Source organism: Manis pentadactyla, chromosome 7 (genome assembly GCF_030020395.1).
Source record: "Manis pentadactyla isolate mManPen7 chromosome 7, mManPen7.hap1, whole genome shotgun sequence".
Taxonomy (NCBI): domain Eukaryota; kingdom Metazoa; phylum Chordata; class Mammalia; order Pholidota; family Manidae; genus Manis; species Manis pentadactyla.
Genome location: NC_080025.1, coordinates 24,014,203 through 24,033,961, shown reverse-complemented (window position 1 = coordinate 24,033,961; position 19,759 = coordinate 24,014,203). Strand labels below are relative to the sequence as shown.

At 43.0% G+C, this 19,759-nt stretch overlaps 1 protein-coding gene across 10 annotated transcripts in view; it reads right to left on the bottom strand.

Moving 5' to 3' along the window:
* Positions 1-19,759, bottom strand: part of UNC5D (unc-5 netrin receptor D) — a 582,780-nt gene that overhangs the window by 117,537 nt on the left and 445,484 nt on the right. For 8 of the 10 annotated variants that reach the window (XM_036894362.2, XM_036894357.2, XM_036894359.2 and 5 more), the window contains one exon: positions 8,518-8,550. The exons of the other annotated variants lie outside the window; for them this stretch is intronic. In XM_036894362.2, the coding sequence (XP_036750257.1) occupies positions 8,518-8,550 (33 nt within the window). The remainder of the gene's footprint in view (positions 1-8,517; positions 8,551-19,759) is intronic. 10 annotated transcript variants of the gene reach the window in all.

Here is a 19,759-nt window from a genome sequence, read left to right as displayed (position 1 = left end):
ATTCAAAATTCCTCTGCTGTTCTCGCATCCCCAGAGGCCAGCTCTGATCCCACCCTCCCCTGCCTCCATGGGATGCAACCTCATTCATTATCCCCTTTGGCATCTTCAAACCTCTCCTCTGCACCTGAGCCTCGCCCTCTGTCTACAAACACCCACCAGTCTCCCTTCCTAATCACCTCCTCATTTCCTTCCCCCAATTTACACTATTCCAATAACCTCAAACATGTAGTCATCTTTCTATCTAAGGAATTCTTAGCTCTTGGTGGCAAAGAACTTAAAGCATTTTTTAACATTAACATTTCTTAATATGTATTTCATAATTTCCCTAACCACTTAATCCCTGTTCTATTTATAAGGGAACTTATATATAGAAAACTATAAGTAAAATACATGTTTAACGAAAAGCACAGTGTAAGGAATACCATTGAAAATACTGTAATAACTTTGGTGACTCTTGGTAACTACACTTACTGAAGTGAGCATTTCATAATGCATACAAAATGTCAAATCACAGTGTTATACACCTGTAAGTAATATAACATCAACTATACTTCAATGAAAAAATACATGCTCCAGCTGAGGAAATGTTTTAGGAAATATAAAAAGTGACACTATACACGGAGAAAACTTATCCTCTGATACCACCTTCTCCAAAAGTAAACACTCTTGAAAAAGTCTTTGAGAACTTCCAGAAAAAAATAATGTAAACTATGTAAACATGTAAACATAAAAAATACATAAAAATAAAAAAAGTAATGTAGTCTAAAAATGTAAATGTCCTTCATTTGTTTTTCTCTATCCTTTTTTATCATAAAGGCTCCATATTTCCTTTACTATCCTTTGGTTTATTTCTTATGTACAGTATCTTATAGATCTTTCCTATCAGAACCTATAGACCTCCTTTATTTCTATTTCCATCCATCTAGCCCATTGCCAGGCTGTACGGTAATTCAACTGGCACACTGCTTCTGTGTCATCTGATTGTTCTGTTACCCTCTAAAGTCTGTCTTTTGCCCAAACCACTGTCCCTTCTTGAAGGCTGTTTACAACAGGTGCATCGATGGTGGTGATCTCTGTACCTACTCTTTTCCACTACTCTGCAGTGGCAGACGAGAATAGCCAACCCTCCTTTCAGAAAAAATAAAAAAATTCCCTTAAATTTGATTCTCCTGCCTTCTTTCTTGTTATTTAATAATCACCCTTCATTCTCTAGTTCTATAAACAGGCTTTTAAGTTCAGTTCTTGGCCCTTTTTCCTTTCTCTATGATGGTCTAATTGGACCGTCACTCACGCTGACAGGCTAACTAAGTATTTCCTTGATGCCAAAGAATCTCAAATCAAGGTCTCCTGGCTGATGACCTGATCCCAGTGTCCTTCCTGCTCAGTGGACAATACCGCCGGCACGGTGTGCAAACGGCTCCCATTCGTCATGGGGTTTACAGATATTCATCTTCTTCTCTCTTCCAATAATTCCATCTCTTGGATTCCCTTCTTGTAGTAATGCCGCCATGGGTGACCAGGCTTGAGATCGGAGTCACCTTTCGTTCTCTTCCCACGGGCTTCTCCCTCAGACCACTCACATGCCTTACGGACTGCATCTGCAGTGCCTCTCACCTCCTAGTGTCAACAGGAGACACCCAGCTGACCCCCCCCTGCACAGCCGTGTTACCCAACATGCGTGCCCCCCGGCCTTGGCCATCCTGAACCATACACGCAGATTACTCTCCCGGCAGCTCTGCCCCTGCCCCTGCCACCGCCTTTCAATGGCTCTCCATCCTGCGTGCACTGAGTCCCTTCCAACAAGAACTTTTTATAACTCAGGACGCCTTATGCTCTGGCCCCTTCTCGTGGTCAACTGTTTCGCCCACTTCCCATCCATCCAGACGCTACTCTCTGACCAAACCTGATTACTCTTTTCCCTCCAGTAGACCTTGTACTTCAGACTTTCTTGGTCAGACTTTTTGATCTTCCTGAAAGGCTCTCTCTTCCAATTACCTGTTTCTCTGTTTTGGTTCTAACCATTCTTCAGAGATTGGCAGTAAATGTGATCTATTTAAAAAAAAAAATTTCTTGATAATACATGTTGAGACATGTTTTACTCCTTTTAATAAAGTCAGGTTAAGCAAATAAAAAATACGGCACAGTTAAATCTGAACTTCAGATCAATAGTGACTCATTTTGGTATAAGTATTCCATGAAATATTTGGAATATGTATATGTAAAATGTATCTCTATTTCTCTGAAATTCAAGTTTAACTAGGGGTCCTTTATTTGATCTGGTAACTTTACCTCTGGCTCCAAAACAACTGAACTTTTACCTATCAACTAGGAAGACCAAATTAAAATGGGGGAGAGAGTAAAAAAAAAGCAGGATTTGAACTCCAGCACTTGAGAAAATGATTTTAATTTCCTAATCTGAAAACTACACATATAAATTCCATAAACTTTGACTATACTAACTGGGGGAGACAGGGCCTGTGAATTCACATTTTAAACACATAACCCTGGTGATCCCGATGCCGAAGAACATATCTGTCTATTGCTTATTCACCAAATCTGTGCTGAGTTCTGAGGTATTTAATGAACAAAATCTTATCACGTCCTTCAAGGGCCAAGTCAACAATATCACTGGGGATGACAGTTAAAAAAAAAAGGGGCATATGCTTAGGATGGGATAAAAATTAGATAATAAAAAAATGGAACATGGTTAAGAAAATCACCAGTACTGCACATACATCCGGGCTGAATGGATTCGCAGTAGGAATAAATCTGAAGGACAGTGCAAGTCACGCAATTTGTGGAAAGTGCCATGTTTACATGACTGAAAATAATCAGCAGGAGATGAAGAAACATGATGGGAAAAAGAGAGGAAAAAAGGTGTTTTAAGGCAGGGCTAGAAGATCAGCACTGATGCCAGCAGTCGACCATTTGCTCGGAGGAGCCTAGAGGTCATTGAGAATTTAAAGGTATATCCCAGAGGCACAGAAAGCTCTACGGGTTCAGTGCACTGCACAAGCCTACATGGCCTGAAGGACCATGTCCAGACTGTCAGTGTAGACCACACATCTTCTGAGGTGTCACCCAATCTATGAAGATCACAAAGGACAGGGATTCCCAGGCTCTTTGTTGTTCCATGTTGGGTGAAGGCAGTGCATTTAGGGAAACTGTGTAGAACGGAATGTGTGTCACTGAGAGGATTGTACCTAGTTTTCAGACTTGAAGGACACATTCGTGCCCTTCTTTGATGGGACAGGATTCTGGGAAGCATGCACTTTGGGTTGTCACCTAGTACCTGGAACAGAATAGATGGCTGTTAGACACTGTTTCCCTCCTTCCGCTTTTCTCAAAGCATTTGTCAACCTCTACTTGTATTGAAGTTATGGGGAAGAAGAAAAAGTTCTTATTTTTTCCTTTGTTGGGTCAATTCTATTTACATAGACTAATTAGAGAATAAATATCTACTATATGATTGAGGAAAAATGAATATATAGAAGCAAAATCTTTATTTTCACCTTAACTATAAAAGGCCCAGTGAGGAGTTAGCAAGAAGATGTAAGACCAAAACTCCACAAAGATTTATTGAACATCTAATACACACTAGGCATGGTGGTAAATGCCACAGAGAAGAGGATGAGTAAGACTCTATCCTGGCTCCCAGAAGGCAGGGAAATGTGCATCAGAATGGGGAAGCCCAGCCACTATAAAGACAATGAAAATACAGAACAGAAATAGGGAAATCTGTTTCATATTGGGAGTGACTGGGAGTCATGGTTTGACTATAGGAGTGACTGACTCACAGGTTGGGGTGGGAGGTCAGTGAAGACCTTGCAGAAGAAGTAACACCAAGGCTGAAACCTGAAGGAACAATCAACTAAAGAGGTTAAGGATTAGGTGGAGAGAGAGTTTTCAGGCAGAAGTAACAGAATGCATGAGGTGTCGCATGCCGAAACGGGCCTAGGCTTCCTGGGAAACTAAGAATAATATTGCAAGTGGCGAGCGGATGGGGAGACTCCTAATGAGAAACTGACTGGGAGAAGCCGATGTGCTTAAGAAAAGAAAGCTGTGATCAGCTCACACACATATTAAGCACTTTGGACTTTTTCTCAGAAATAACACCTAGCTGCTGAGGAGTTTAAATCAGGTGATCAGACCAGAATTGAAGTTCTAGAAAGATCAGATAAGCTGGATACAGGGAGGCAACTGTAGGAATCCTGGCTCAGGATGAAGATGGCCTGAACTTTTTACTCTTCTCCCGGAACACCGTTTTCGTTTCATTTAGCTTTCTTGTACTATACTGGCTATTGCATTTCTGTCCCCTCTGTGGTGACTTCTGACCCCCTCTACATCTAAATGATGACGTCCTTTAGGGCTCAGGCCTCAGCTTCCTTCCCTTCCCCATCCACACTCATTATCTTTGATCTCTTTCAACCTAATGGCTTTAAATATCATCCGGACACTGACAAGCCCAGATTTACGTCACCAGGCAGGACTCTCCTCTGACCTCCAGACTCATATATTCAGCTGCGTGCTCAGCCTCTCCACTCAGATGTTTAATAGGTATGTTCCTCTCAGCATTTTTGACATGCTCAATTCTCCCTCCAGATCCACTACATCAAGTTTTCTCCCCATCAGTAACAGCAACTCCATCTGTCTAGTGCGGAACTACATTTCTGGAATCACCCCTAACACTTTTCTTCCTCTGGTACTCTTTACCCAATCCAAGGTGAATCCTTTCTGCCTTCAAAAGGTATCCAAATATGTCATTTTACAATTTCCCTGCATGTTTACACGCAACATGGCAGGTAGAATTTATTGTTGAAAATATTCGGTCATAGCAGTATGACTAAAATCCCTTGACGACTTCTTATCTTGCTCAGAGTAAAGGTCAAAGGCATTACCAAGGCATTGGCCGGTGTTCCCCTCAGCCCGTATCTCAGATCGTAGCTATTATGACTTGCGTTTGCCACTCTGCTCCCTGTCCCCTGGCCGCCGTGCTGGTCCTGACATTCTGAGCGAGCTCCCGCCTCGCAGGCTCGGCAGCCTGCTGTTCCCAGATATCCAGATGCTTTTCTCCTTGCTTCTCTTAGTGTCTTTTAAATATCATTTTATTACAGACGCCTTCTATGAGCACCTTCTACAAAAAATAAACCCTTCCTCCAGCCCCGCCTGAGTCCCTCACCCTGATTTATTTCTCTTCACAACACTGACCACCCTCCTGGGGCACTTTGTGCCGTACACGTCCTGGTTTGTTTTCAGCTCCCCTCACGGGAACCGTAATCTTTGTGGAAGTGGATACTGGGTCTGTTTTGCTCAGAGCTGATTCTCCACCACCTTTTCCTGGCACAGGGCATGCCCTCAATACCGAGTTGTTCAATGAATGGAGAGACGGATCTGAGTAGAGTGAAAATGGAAAGAAGCTGATGACCTTGAGGTCTGTTTAGGTGGTAGGATAGTTAAGATTGTTCTGATTTATGGGGTATAGAGTGGGACAAGGGAAAGGAAAAAGGCAGACGAGTGTAGGCAGCTGTCGAAGCTTTGGAGCTAGACCACTGACTTCATGGTATCCTATCCACTGAAATGGATAAGATGGGAGGGGCCTGCTTAGGAACAGGGACAGAGAAGGATAAATTCAATTTTGAAAAAGTTGATATTAAGGTTACTGGGAGAGAATCAACTGCAGATGTCCTGCAGTTAGCTGACTCTAGGACAATTAAATGGACTCGTGCTTAGCATGCACCTCTGTCTGGTACAAAACAACTATGGAAAAAGGAGACGGAGAGAGGCTATGTGGTTCTGGGTTATGTTCCAGGGAGAAGCTAAATCCCTTTCATCCCCAAGGTGAGTTTGCTGAATTAGCCACTCCTTAGGGGCTGATGGACTATCAGAAAGCCACATCCCCAAGCCACAAAGTAGTCCCTTTGTCTGAACACAACCATTTCTCAGTCTGACTCTGGGGGTGTGTGTTTGCCATTCAGAACCTACTATATTTTACTGCACCTCCTGACATTGTTACACAACATTTATTGAAAGCACATTTGATGGTAATGAAGTTTCTATTAACTATGATTAAATCTCATAAAGCACCTGAAGATAATTTAAGATGTGCAGAAGCAGAAAATGAAACATTCGGTTTAGTACATTAGGAGACGTAATTGATTAAATTATCTCATTTACAATAAGTGCTTTCATGAGCTATGCAGTGCACACATTTTCCCCAGTTTGTCATTATGATTTGCCAACAGATATCTCAAGACTTCACTTTCTTTTTTACACTTCCCCGCAACATAAAGCTGGCTCCTTGGCCTGCCTGCTCAGGAGGCCCACGTGCAAGGCTGAGCAACATTTTTCAGCCACCAGGCCTTGCGAAGGAGTACATGTACAGCTATATATAGGAACAGGTTGTTTCTCAATTATCTTCAGAATTGACTTTGATTTTGCATCAGTGATGATTCATGAAGTCTTCAACTAAGCGCCCCCTCTTCCCTGAACCACCACAACCTGAATTTATATAATGCACTCCCAACCAGGTAGCCTCTAGAACCCTGACTGGATTCCTCTGGGAGCCTTTTGCAATCACATTGATTCTGTTAAGGTTTTATTTTTAGGAAATCACAAATTAAAACAGTTTAAGCGATTCCATTGCAGTATCCAGCAATTAAGCATGGTGTGCAGGAGTGAGAAGCCCAAGCAAAAACTAATTCAGGAGTCCCTAAGGGCTGGAAATAGCTACTGTGGGGTTTATGGCTGGAAGTACAGATGTAACCAAATTAGAATGGCACAGGACTCACAAACTAAGCGTGAAATTAATTTTTAAAACACACACATGCACTTCTGAGTAACTCTCACGTCGGCACCACATGGGTAGCCATGATCTTGTCTGTGCTGCCCGCAAGAACCAGTGGGTGGTAGGCAGTCGGTGACATGAGCCCCTTGCCAGTCCACCTACTGTAGCTGTCATTCCGAACAAGCCCAATATTCAGTGACCTCTCTCTCTCTCTCTCTCTCAACATGCACAGACACACAAACACACACATACACAACTGGATTCCTCCACCTGCAATCTTCCCACGGATTCGAAATCAAGCGTGCACAACGTCAGAGGGCTGCTACCTAAGTACCAACACGTGACTTGAGCAGCAGCACACAGCAGGGAGAAGACATTAAGGAAGTGTTTGTCGTGCCGCAAAGTTCTCAGACTTGGCAAACAGTTACATCTTTCTATCTTGAGCTGGCCTGAAGCAACATACTGAAGTGTGAACATCACAGCTTGACTGGCCTTTTCTCTTAAGTCCCTAGACCCCTTGTCCCAAGTGACCTGTTCCTGTCCATTTCAACCGGTCTTCATTCTTGCAAAGAAGTTAGCTAATTAAAGTGATTGACTCTCTTAAGCTTTTTGAATTTTCATAGCCTAGGATTTAAAAGATCAGTGACCATTCATTTTATGCAGAAATGGGAGATAGTGCACAGGGCCAACTTCTACAATACAACTCAAACTGGCCAAGCGGCTGTGTATCTGCTCCTACCTGCTGACACCCTTCTAGCTGGAGGTTTTGCTAGTATACTTTCCATATCTTTGAGCACTTGAGAATCATTTGGGGGACATGTTAAAACGTAGATTCTCAGGAGAACCCTCCACCCTGCACCAGTTTTCTAAGTCATTTGTTGTGAAAGAGGGAATTTAAGAAGCTCCCCCCACGCTCGCAGACTCTAATGCATGGGGCTGCTGATCCACCTTTTGAGAAACACCTTCCTAAGACAGTGGTCCTCAACCTGAGCTGCACAGTGCAATCGTCTGAGGATCTTTAAAGGAGTCATGGTTTCTAAACCACCCCAATTCTGGTTTCACTGGTCTAGGGCAACAGCCTGGGAACCGGGTTTTTAAAAAGGCCCCCGGGTGGCTCTAAAGTTCAGCCAAGGCTGAGAGCAATAGGGTCAAATGCCACGCTGTGCGCCTGTCCCACATCTACTGCATGCCAAAGACGGAGATAACGCAAAATTGTCTCCATGAAGCAAGCCTGCGTCCAGAGCTCCAGCCAGCCCCGACACCAAGATTTGCAGTCCCTGATAAATTCACTGTTGAATACTGCATCCTAATCTGCCCAGCTGCCACAGCTTTCACAGTCCGCATCTCAGCCGCTCCCTCCTCCTGGGCACAGAAGCTCTGTCAGGTCCGGTTTTTGCCCAAGGTCGCTCTCATGGAAGTGTGCACTGACAAATATTTATTAATTTTCATGCTGTAAATCTTCTCAGAAATAAGATGACATTTGCAGAGGAATGGACTTATAGGCAGGTGGAATTCAAGAGGAAAGATTTACTTTCACTCTGAGGGAAGGGAGGGGTGTGCGTATTTCTTTTGCAATGTCAGCCTCTGATATGTGCTTCCAAACCCAAGAAGAAGGAGCCCCAAGCTCTGGATCTCTCATACCAACTTCAGTGCTCTTTGGCTCCTCAACAAACACAACAGTAAGGCAGCAAATATGAGAATCAATTATATCCACAAGAGCAAAAATAACTTACTTTGGGGTTTTATTTCATGAAGAGGTTTTTTATCTAAAAGAAAGAAAGAGAGAAAGTTTCGTTTAATAAATTTGCATGGAGCAGATATATTTCCTGTATCACTCTGTCTACCTCTATAAATGAAATGTTTTCTCTGTCTTTGCAAACAATATGGATTATGTGGTCTATATTTTTTCTTTCCATTCAAATTTTTTTTAGTCTTCTCTTTTGCAATATTTTTCTAGGATGACTGCCTCATTCTCTTTTTTAAAAAAATTTTCTCTCAGGCTTCCTAGACTTCCTTTCTGTCTCCGTTGCTAGATTGTCATCAGCAGGATGACAGCAGTGAGCTTGCACTGCAGCCTGGCCCTGCTTTATATATACAGCCTGAAGACTGCTCAGGTAAGGGAGGCTATTTCACAATAGGATGATAGGAAAATGAACCCATGAATAAATACTTAAAGGGATCCTGCTTCAGTTTGCAGTTATCACGGCCTGGATAAAAAGTTCCAGACCTTGCCGTTTATCCATTCTTGTCAGGGACTGGTGGAGCCCTGGGAGCACCTGGGAGGTTTGTTTTCAAGAAATCGTACTTTTTTGTTTCATATCTCCATTATCAGTTAAAACGTTTGAGGTCTCTCTTAATGGGAAGGTGTCATTTTGTGAGCACGGTACTGAGTACGGTGGCAGGCAGATGAAGTGGGTTAAGAGACAAGACCTTCAGCCTTTTAGGAAAGCGGGGCTCAGGCGAGACTTTCTTTACAATTCTCCACATTGCTTTTCATCCACCCTCTCCTGCCCTGCCTCCAAATGCTTGCAAATACTTGAGACCTGGTGCCTGGCCTCTACTGGGTCTTATTCCACAGACCCCTCTCTCTGCTCCCCATGCCCTGGCCCCATCCCAGGCTGACACAGCTCCCCTGCAGTGTGGGATCTGGGAAGACTTCGCCTCCGACAGCATGCTGAGAGCGCAGAAGATCTGTACAGCGTGCCTCTGTCTCACACAGTCCCTTCTCAGGGCTGACCTGGAACACTGTCAGGCTCCAGGCACTGAAGCTATTGCTAGTCGTTCACAGAGTCACACTCCCGCAGGGGGACCTGGAAAGGTCACCTTGTACAGTCCCCTTCCTCATGTGTCTGAAGGCAAGCCAAGCGGGGTGTGACACTGTCGCCTGTGATTATGTTTTTAACTGAATCCAGTGTAGCATAGTACATACACATTTGAGAAGTTTATGAATATTATCTGACTGACTGCACTGTGACCCCTCCCGGGCAGAGACACAGCTATGTTCCCAATCCTTCCTGGAATCTCTTTTGCCCTGACCCCTACTCTTACACTGACTTCTACGGAAAACCCGTGCAGTGTGCTTTCCATACAGCTCTTGTGTGTTTTGCCATCTGATTTGTTACAGAGGTAGCTTTAAAAAGTTGTGTGTAAGTCACACTCTTGCCATTGAGCCACCATTTTCTTTCTTTTCTTTTTTTTTTAATATAAGGGGAAAGTAAACTGGCAAAGGATTCCTGGCAAACCTTTCTTTAAAATGAAAACTCCTCATAAAAGATAGCCACTTCTTCAGGTTGGTATGATCCCATTGAGATTTTTACACGGTCAGGTTCATGAAAACAGACAACACCTGCATTCGCCTCCTGCCCAGATCCGATGCCACTGGCTTTCCTGAGAGCAGGTGGCACCTCCTAGAGTCCAGATGCTAATGTGCTCAAGAAGCAGAACAGAAGGACGTGGGTGGATTGACCCCACCTTCAGTTTCTGCTTATTGCATGCTATCTGGAAGCATTTGGCATGGGCACAGCGATGCTGGCAGGCCAAGGCCAAGACTCAGAGACACGCACAACATCTGTTTAGAGCTCGGGCCGAACTTAACAGTGTTTTCTTCCTTCTAAACCACAGGAAGGAAGGAGATACCGGGTAGCAAAATGAAACTCCATTAAAAGCAGGTGAGATGTAGCACTGTTTCCAAGAAAAATAAATTGTAAACAGCCAGGCTGTTCCCAAAGCTGGGGTGGTAGAGTTCTACCGGGCACAGCTCTGAGGCGAGAAAGACGGAATGGGTCTGAAAGGCCCCAGGCCAAGGTCATGGGACAGAGAACGTGGCCACAGGGCACAGGGAGAGAAGCGGCCTGGGGCACCCATCACCAGCTCTGATGGCTTGTCACTGGGCACGTGGCGTTGTGGGACTCGTGCAGACTCTCTGGGTTAGGACTGCATTAAATTAAATTATGTGTGCTCTCAGTGTTCTCCACAGTAAAATGGGAACAGCAATATCCTTGAAGAGTTGGTACTGGCATTCAACACGATAAACGTAAGACCAGCAGCAGAGACCTAGCACATGCTCACATCAATAAACGGCAGCCAGTAAATAATATTGTAATGTCAACATATTCACTCGGTCAGAGTTAAAAACAACAGCAACTCAGTGCTCTGCTGGGAGGCAAGTCACCCCCCAACGTTGGAAATCCAAGTGAATTTCAGAGGCACTTGAATGGGAGGTAAGAAACTCCCAAACTCTGCTTAAAGACATTGAGGACAAGAACTTCAGTTTCCTGATATGTAAAAAGAAGGGCAGGGCAGGAGGATCTGTGTGGGCTCCCAAGCTTTCACCCACCATAAAGCTGCAGAACCACCACAAAGACAGCACGCAGAAAAGCTTGTGAAATGTGTTCCTAAAGCAGAGTACACATCATCCAACGGGCCACGGCTCTCCCATGGATTTGTTCTGCTAAGGCCTGGCGCGCCGTGTGCGTCAGCCCGCTTCCTCTGACGGAAGCGGCTGGTAGCCTCTGGTGCTGAAGAGAGCTGCAGGGACCCTGGCATCGGCGTCAACAGTGGGTTCTGCTGTTTTGTGAAATCCTAGTATCTTGACAGCAAGCTGCTATCACAGGGCATTTTCCCAGCTTGAGATGTTTGATCACATATTGTTTTACCATGAACTTGAAAGAAGGCTACCCACTGACCTCACTGTCCTTTGCCAAGAACTGCCTGCTACACGCTCCATGTTCCTTGGCGCAGAATCACTTTCTCACAAGGCCCAGGGCCATGCTCCCACTTGGCCTCAGTCAACCCAGTCTTCTCTGCTTTTGTATGGCCTCTCTCCAAGGCCACATCCAAATGACACCTTAGTAAATTAACCCACTAGGGCCATGGTGTTTAATGTTCACGGCACATTAGAAGCACCCGGGTAGCTTTAAGACAATACCCAGGCCTGGGCCCTAACCCAAGAGCTCCTGGTGGGTTGGGTTGGTGTTTTTGTGATTACTGAGGGACACCAACACTGCCTGGCAACAAATCTGGGGCTCTGTGCACTCCAGCTCTGTTAGTGTCTGCCTCCCTGAGAGGTGGTAGGGTAGTTGCAGATGCACACAAGCCCGGAAGGATCCCTCCCATGTCTTGTAGGCAGAGAAATACCATTTGAGCCAGTGGCAGCTGAGCTGTAGTTTGGGAAACTCCAACGACTGTCATGGGGTCTAACTTACACACTGAAAGCTGCCCTCTGGGCAAATGGAAATTGAAAAGCTGTCATCATAACTCAGTCTTACAGCAATTTGTGTACTTACAACTTAAAGATGCAAGTGTTTTGTTTTTAATAGTGTTTTAAGTTGTCAAAAAATACATAGGGAAGCACAGAAAAAAAATAACCCTAATTCTACCACCAAGAGATAATCACTGTTATTGTTAGTTTTTTTTCCCCTATGATTTCATATACATAATATTATGTGCACATATACATGTTTGTACATATGTAATAGCAGGAAACTACATGAAATTGACAGTAATTGATCATTTTTACCTAAAAAAAATTGAATTGTCTTTTATATATTATTCTGCAATCTGCTTTTATCTCAGTACTGTAATGCAAATATTGCTTTGTGCTAGCTGTTTGTGTGTGTGTGTGCGTGTGTAGGTATATATCTTTAAATAAGAAAGAAGGGGAGAGAGAGAGAGAATAATCTACCTTTTTATTTTTGGTGGTGATTCATTTATCTTCCACTTTTCTTTAATTTCTTGCTTCCTTTGTTACATGGGATGCTCCCAAAGCATTTCCATGGTATCCATTGTTCCTAGGAGCTATTCATAATGGCACCCCTACCTACCCACCCACCCATCCACCCACATCCAGCCTTATCCTTTCTCTGCCAGGGAACAAATATGGCCAGCTGCGTGCAGCCCACATCCTGGGGATCTAAGCAGAGCAGGGCCCAGGAGAGAAGGCATGTGTGGACAGATGGGTTCAATCTCCAACCCACAGACTGGGCCAGGAGCTCGTCTCAAAGCCTGTGGGTTGATTACTAGAAATCTGCTCCTATGTATTTCGAATATTACACAGGTATGTCTGATACTAGAGTCTATGTCACTTGCTTGAGATTCAGGCATAGAACCATGCAGTGTGGACTAAACACCACCAGCAGAGTAAACCCAGAAAGCAACTCCCCTAGGCAGCAATCCACGTATGTCATTACAGTTAATTACCATTCTCTTGTTTCCCCAAACCAGTCATGACCCATGTTTTCATCTCTAAAGACCATTTTTATTAACTCCTTCCTATGCTTTGAAACCTTTTCCACTCTGAAAAATACATGTGTTGATTGTTTTAGTTTACCCTCCATGTTCTTTGTGATCTTAAATCACCCGGGAATGGATTCTGAAGTCTTGGAATAGTCTTCTATGCCCATCCTCCAGTCGCTTCCTCATTCACTGGCATCAGCATGCGGGCATCTACCATGATCCCACATTGCCCCTGAGTCACGGCCAACTGCTCTCCACTGGCTGGTCTCACCACACCGAGTGTGAACTGGTTTCTGCAGTGCCTCTACACAAACGCATGCCTAGTCCGATCAATCCACTACCTCTCCCTCAGGCCTCCTCCCCACGCTGCGGCCTCTCCACGGGAGCCCCTTCCCTCCACGCCTCCTGCATAAAAATGTCCTTCCTCCCAGGCATAGACCACTGTCTGATTCTGAACTCTCTGGTGATTGCTCCGTGCCCAGGGATTTCTCCCTTCTCCGGACAGTTTCATCTTACATATAAAGTCACTAAAATACAATGTGGAAATTTTTTTTTTTTTCAAAAATGTCTGACAACCTAAGTGCTCATTTGATTTATTTTATACTTTTGTAATCACTGCCAGTTATGGGCCCCACACACGTAAATCACATTGAAACGATAAGCTCACGAGTTAAGTGGCACTGCGACCAGAGAACTACAGCAAGAAAAATGGGGAAATAAAATTAAAAGCTATTTGCTTATTGACGGATTGGTAGAAAATAAGCTGATGTTATTGATTATCAGCGTGTTTCATTTATTCACGCTCTCCCTCTCCCCCATAATGTGAAATAATTAAGGACCAGCATCCCACTCTCTGAATACGATGCAAGGCTGCGGGGAATCCCAGGACCTGGCAGATCTGCTTTGTGTCAGCTCTGGCAGGTAATTAGATAAACACAGGGCCAGCTTTGCACTGGCAACACCACCATGCTGCATGTCAGGCAGACCCTGAAGATGGCAAGCATGGATTCTATCTGATTCTCTTCTTGGCACTGAAAGTTCATTTAGGCTGTAGAATGCACAGAAACACAGCTACCAGCTCTTGTACACACTGAAAACTCTTCCAGTGATCAAAAGTCAGAAATGCAAAAAATATCACCCATCTCTAGTTTTTTACTCTTTCTTGTTTTGAGTTTCCTCCTTGTACTTTTCTTCCTGGTTCATTTTTTAAGGATCCTGTGCAGGAGCTACTCTTAGGAGGCCATACTGACTGTATGTGTCACCAGGTCAGTTGGCTCTTGCTTCCTCCCTGTGCCCCACCTCTGCCACTGCTACCCAGCCGGGACAGTCCCCCCTCCTATTGGCCCCTGAAAGTGCACTCTGAGCACATCCATGGGGGACAAGGGCAGAGAATGTGAGGGTGTTAGAGATTCCTCCCAGGGTTTCCCAGTCGGTGATGTCCGCCAGAGAAACCACCAGCCTCCGCAGAGATACCTGGGCGGTTAGTGAAATTTCAGGACTGAATGGTGAAAACAGTCACCTGAATAAAAAAGCGTCAGGTTTGAGATGCCCATTAGTAAATGAAAAACAGCTTCCAACTAAGAACTCTTCCAGATCCCGTCATGCTGATTAGGGGAAGTCAGGTACCGTAACAGATGGCCCACGGATGTCACTTCTGATGACAGGGACCTTCCAGAACTGCCCCTCAGCCAAAGCATGTGATCAGTGTGCATTAGGAGAGGCAATCTTCCCCCCTTTAGAGATCTCTTTATAGGAATCCCTTTGCATTTCCTAAACTTAGACAAATATGTGTCTGTAATAACAATGCTACAAAATGACCATGCATGTTTTTATATTTAGCTCCTTTTTGAGCTAAATCATTTAAATTTCTAGGCTTCATACCATCTTTGTTATGAAGTTCTACTCAAGCCCACTCAATCTGTGTGTTTGTTTTTGTGGTGGATAAACAGTAAAATGTGCTCTTGGGTCACTGCAAACATTTTTAAGCACATGTCTGCAAAGCCTTTCTTATCAGAAATTGGTCTCAAAGTGATAAAATGCAATTTCCAACTCTGCTCCAAGGGAAGATGGGTATTAAAAGCCTTTCTCTATCCTATGAATTATTTTGCTTTGATTCTCTCCTTTCCATTCACATTAGATATATATACACACACACGCAGACCCACACACATTCAAAAGTGAACAAAAATGTCCGGAGTCAATAATCCAAGCTTAAGGGAATATTCTATTGGTTAATGCCACAATGATCACTTTCCTTACCATTACGGCAGGGTGATATTTAAATTATTTAAACATTTATTTTAAAACTTCCTATGGCGTAAGCACCAGCCTTGTCGAAGGCCATGGTTGCGTCCTGCTGTGTTCAGGGTTGTCCCTTTAGTTGCTGGATCATAGGGAGGTCTGGGTAGGGAATGGGTGGGGGCAGTGATATTTGGGAGGGTGGTTTTTATATTGACTATTTATCAATTGCGAAGAAAATGCATAGAGCATACACAGGCTATCAGTCCTGCCTTAAAAAAACTGCTTAAAAGGAAAGTGTGAAATGAGAATCCCTGACAAATAAGAATTTTTTTTAAGCTGGCAGTACACTGACCTGCCATTACAGACTAAGCTCCTTACATGTAGAGTCTATATATCTCCATTTCCCAACTGTTCCCAGTACCTAAAACAATAAACAGAATAGTAGGTACTCAATAAATATTCGTTGAATGAATAGCCTTGCATGTAATTTCAATTATGAGCATTACAAAGGCAGCATCCACAAAGTTCCTACGGTCACTGTGAATGCCTGGGATGTCCCTTCTTGATGAAGGGGCTGCTGGAGTCTAATGTGAGGACTTAGTTCCTAGGTGAGACCTGCTTTGCTGGGGTAGCGTATGGGGTTCCTTTGGTTCTTATCTCAAACCTGCCTCCCTTATTGTGCATAGTAATCATGCACGTGGTTAATTTTACATGTGCATGAATTAGAATCTTTCCTCAAAACTGGCTAATATCTGATGGCACTGATATGTCAGCAGTATTAGTTTTATATTTAACATACATATATGTATTGAATCCTATGTGTATGCACATAGATATGCAGGCCACATTTAAGACTATTATAAACAAATTATAATGATTTTACATTTTTGTACTGGAATAAAACTAAGACATCACCTTGCTCAGCCTCCTTTTATGGAAATGGACAAGAGGCACAGGATGGTGAGAGACTTCCTCAAGGTCGTGTGCTAGTTAACAGAACAAGTGAACTAAGCACTGAGGCTCCTGACTCCTAGTTCAGAGCCCTTCCTGCTACCCCGTGATCTCTCTAAACGACTATGGCAATTTTCCGGCCCACTGAGCACTAACACTGGCCTCTACCAAACACGGGCGTGCAAGGCCAGGTCTTTCCTTAGAATAGTACTGACCCTTCTCTGGAGAAGGGGGAGGCGGGGTTAATGATCATGTCTGTTGATGATGTTAATATCATCTTCATTTTATTTATCACCTTCCTCAATGGTCTGGAAGAGACACATGTATTTAATTTGCAATTTAAGGGGAAAAGGCAGAATCAAAGACGGTTCCTCTCTCTCTCTATTAATTCACTCTGCTCAGCACACCCCAGAGGCCACTGAATTCTTTACAGGAGCAGATTACTCCATTTAAATCACTTCTCTGATTGGGTTCTTGCCATTTCTTTTATAGCTGGACCACTCTATGTTCTCAGACACTAAATCTTTCTCTAGTCCAGACTAATATTTCTCACCTGGAGTTTTGGACTGCTGGGTCCTGAATGAAGTCAATACAAATGCAGGAGAGGTTGCCTGACCAACAAAAAGCCTAAAGGTCAGAAACTCCCTGACTAGAATCAGGAGTGACTGACAACCAAGCCTATTAGATATATTTAAAACATAGAAAAAAAAAAAGGGCAAAATTGGTGATTTGGGGATGTGGGACAATGTCATTGCTCCAGAACGGTCGGCAACAGAAGGGTGACCCTAGGGCAGTCTGTTGGAATTTTTTCCCCTGATGAGACAGGGTTTTTCAATTTGTGGCGACAAATTAGGATTTGCTTTATAATCATCTATTTTCTGATGAGGTTGTTAGAACTTGTTTAACCTATCTGTCCCACTGGCGGTATCGTGAGGACCCATTTTCTCACTTGGGGATCATCCAAGCCCCTTCTCCTAGGTTATTCTTGAGTTATTTTTCATTAGGCATTAGAATCATAGAATTTTAGAACTAGTTGGGACCTCACAGATCGCCTGGCCTATCTCCTCCCACCGAATCTCACCAGCAAAGGAGGACTGAAGAATCAGGAGCTGTTCATCCAGCTGCTCATCAGAAGGTCTGGGGATGATATTGGAACTTCGGTCTGACACACGGTTGAAGAATCCCCATGAATTTTTAGGGTCCTCCTAAACTTTTGTTTCCTTACAACTGACAGTATGTCTCAAATTACTGCTCAAAACTGGTTCATATAAAGATCACCATTTGTCCTTTATGGATTTTAATGACAAAAAACATTTTATTCCACTAGATACACTGTATTAGTCAGATATATTAGGAAATGTTTTAACAAGGCATCTAAAGTGTCACACTGTCAATACTTTGGCAGAACATGGAAAACACACCTTTTCCACCACAGGAAACCCTTATTAGAACACACACATACACACACCAGTTGTTATTTACACAAATGGAGTCCTTAGAATGGATGCTACATGAGTTGCATGGATTAGCTCATTTTCTTCTCAAAAAGAACCCTTTCTGATAGTCGCTGTTATAATTTTTATTTTATACATGAGTCAATTTAGGCTTAGAGAAATTAAGAAACTTACTCATCATATTGCAAACAAAACTCAACCTCAAGCAATCTGACCCCAGAGCCCTGATGCTTCAACCTATTCTTTATCTATGGGATAAATGTTTAGACCCTGATGCTTCTAGGTTCATGTCCATTTCTGATCTTTTGAAAAGAGAATGAATAGTTTCAACTGATAATTACAGAGGACCTTGGAAGACTCTTCACTCACCCGTTGCTCTGAAGGTCAGATCACCCAAGTCCATCCTGGACCAGCCCTTATGGAAGCTCAACTTCTGCACCTTCTATTAACCAATCCCCAGTTCAGAGTCGATGGCCTCCATGGGCTCCTGCGGGCTGTCATCTACAAAATAGTTCTCTTTAATTTGTAATAGATTTGCATTCCCATCAACTACCTGGTTCCATGGCTAAAATTTCACTTTCTTAAGAAATGTTTTTAAGTTTTCTAATGGGTTTTCTGTCTCCGGTTTACACTGTCAGGGTGTTTGTTTAGTTTTTGTTTGTTTAGTTTTATTAGTTTTTTGGTTGTTTTTTTGTTTTGTTTTTCTCTTTTTCCTCTAAGTAATGTGATCTGGAGGTAATGTATCCTGCTCTCCAGCTGCCCATATTTAATTTAAAGTCCTTCCTATTTGCAGTGGAGGGATTTTATTTCAATTCTTTTCCATAAAATGAACAAAGTAAACAAGATATGCCCGAGATCAACAATCTTCCAGAGATTGTTTCTGAAACTTCCTGTCCAATTCCACAAAAAGAATGTAAGTGTGAAAGTATAGAGTGAAATATATTGGGGGGAAAGTGGATAGGAACAGGAAAAGGAATAGGAAAAGGTGGATGGACAAGAGGCAGAAAGAACAATTGCCTTGATTTCTTGTAGTTGAGAAAGAAATTCTTACCTAAATTACTCAGTCATGACTATGTACATGTAGCACAGGTCTACAAGCAAATAAAGAGAAGAGGTGAACAGAAGGAAAATGTTCTGGATGACACAAGGCATCTTAAGTGTTTCACAGCTGGTTGATAAGAAAGACCACAGACTTTTAATGGCTTACAAAATACAAGTCCATCATGGAACAACGAATGAAGCCCAATCTTTGGGAGGAGGATTAGATTTTTAAAAAATCAGATGCCTTTATCTTTTTATTAACAAGGCTTAAAGTAGAAAAGCCTACAGTAGGTGGGTAACAAAGGAGACTTTTATGATAATTTGTTGTATATGGGTTAATTTTTATCCTCAGGGCATGCACTTGAGTGCAAATCTTATCACAAGGCACAAAAATAAGAGTTTTAGCCTTGCAGAATTTAAACAAAATGCTTTCACAAAGACACGGAAGTATTGAGATATATGTGTTTTATTTTCATTTTTAATTAAGCACAATGGAAATTTGAGTTGGAATCCACTCCACTCTATCTCGTTAAAGCTTGTTACTCACTGGCTTCTTATCGTGTCCCATAACAGGAAAGTGTTTTCTGGGGTACGGGGGAGAAACTGTTGCTCAGCTGCTAATGACACCGTATGTGTCCTAATCTATATTCTTATTACTCCTGTGGGTCTGCAATCTCATATCCACTTTTGCTACACAGCATACATGAAGCAACTCTGAATTAATCAGTTGTTTGTTATGCAGAAAGGCAGCTAGCTATTGGGTATTTCTAGGAAAAATCTTTTTGTGAAACAGAGTGCCTACTATGCACTACAAATGGAATGGAAATAGGTTTTTAATATAAAACTGCTTGGGAGAATTAGAAAGCAGCAGGGAACTTCATAACAACTTAATGCTTTATGCTAGCATGTTACCTGGCTGAAGCCGTTTTCTTTTCCTTGCTCTATGGACTTTAACTATGCTATAATTAGGCAATTGTGCAGTGCAGCTGACTCTGAAATATGAACTTATCCAAACACAGTTAAAGAATGTGTCGGGTATGATCCCTGACTCTTT